The sequence below is a fragment of the Nannospalax galili genome, unplaced genomic scaffold, assembly GCF_000622305.1.
Source record: "Nannospalax galili isolate Female #2095 unplaced genomic scaffold, S.galili_v1.0 C48824871, whole genome shotgun sequence".
NCBI lineage: Eukaryota > Metazoa > Chordata > Mammalia > Rodentia > Spalacidae > Nannospalax > Nannospalax galili.
Window position 1 is genome coordinate 1 of NW_008473967.1, and position 1243 is coordinate 1243.

At 52.8% G+C, this 1243-nt stretch overlaps 1 protein-coding gene across 1 annotated transcript; it reads right to left on the minus strand.

Moving 5' to 3' along the window:
- Positions 1-52: 52 nt before the first annotated feature.
- Positions 53-979, minus strand: LOC103728377 (olfactory receptor 5V1-like). Its single transcript, XM_008826418.1, has one exon. It carries the CDS (start codon positions 977-979, stop codon positions 53-55), a length of 927 nt encoding a protein of 308 aa, XP_008824640.1.
- Positions 980-1243: the final 264 nt, after the last annotated feature.

Consider the following 1243-nt stretch of genomic DNA (forward strand, 5'->3'; position numbering starts at 1 on the left):
TCCCACAACACGCATCGAACTCTAAAAGCAGCACATTGCAGTTTTCTAGGACTCAGCACTTTCTTTGACAATACAGCTTCTGCAGAGCAAACTTCATGTCTTTGTTCCTCACACAGTAGACAAGAGGATTCAAAGAGGGTGTGAGCACAGAGTAGAAGATAGATGCCAGGCGACCCTGGGTCGGGGAGTACTGAGAGGCAGGCCTCAAGTACACGAAGCTTCCAGTTCCATAAAACAAGACCACCGTGGTCAGGTGAGAGGAGCAGGTGGAAAAGGCTTTCCCTCTGCCCTCCACTGAGGGGATGCGAACCACCGTGGAGACGATGCCCACGTAGGAGAGGACCGTGAGGGCAAAGGAGCTCATGAGGATGCAGCTGCCGACAGCAAAGCCCACCTCCTCGTTGACGTGGTAATCAGTGCAGGACAGTCTCATGACTGGAGGGATGTCACAGAAGAAGTGTTCGATGACATTGGGTCCGCAGTAGGGGAGGGAGAAGGTGTTGAAAGTGTGGAAGGCTGAGTAGATGGCCCCGCTCACCCAGGCGGCAGCGACCAGCTCAGAGCATCGTCTCTGGTTCATGATGACTCCATAGAGCAGGGGCCTGAGGATGGCCAGGCAGCGGTCATACGCCATGGCTGTGAGCAGAAAGCACTCAGTGCAAGCAAGTGTAAAAAATATGTAGAGCTGTGCCACACACTGGCGATAGGAGATGACCCCCGATCCCGTGAAGCTTATAACCAGTGCCTTGGGGATGGTGGCTGAGGTGTAGCACATGTCTAGGAAAGATAAATTCTTCAGGAAGAAGTACATGGGGGAGTGGAGCCTGCTCTCTCTGGTCACAGCTGTGACTATGGAGATGTTCCCCAGGAGGCCAAAGGAATAAACAAGCAAGAAAAATGGAATGACCACGAGTCTCAGCTCGGGGACATCTGAGAAGCCTCTGAGGATGAAGTGAGTGACTCTTGTCTGGTTGGACATGTCTGCTCAAATCGTGTTCAGATGCAGTGGCCACACAGCTGAGGGGACGGAAGCAGGAGACAGGCTCAGAACATACGTGGGCAGGTCCATGTAGTCTGGGGAGGTGTGGCTTCTCTCTGTGGAAAAACACTTTGTGAATCAGCTTGTCTAAATGGCATTTTGACAAACCAATGACCAGGACATGGAGAGGGAGAGAAAGGAGTATTAGTGGGGGGCAATGGATGAGAGGGAGGGAAGGGAGAGGGGAGAAAGAAGAGAGAGGGG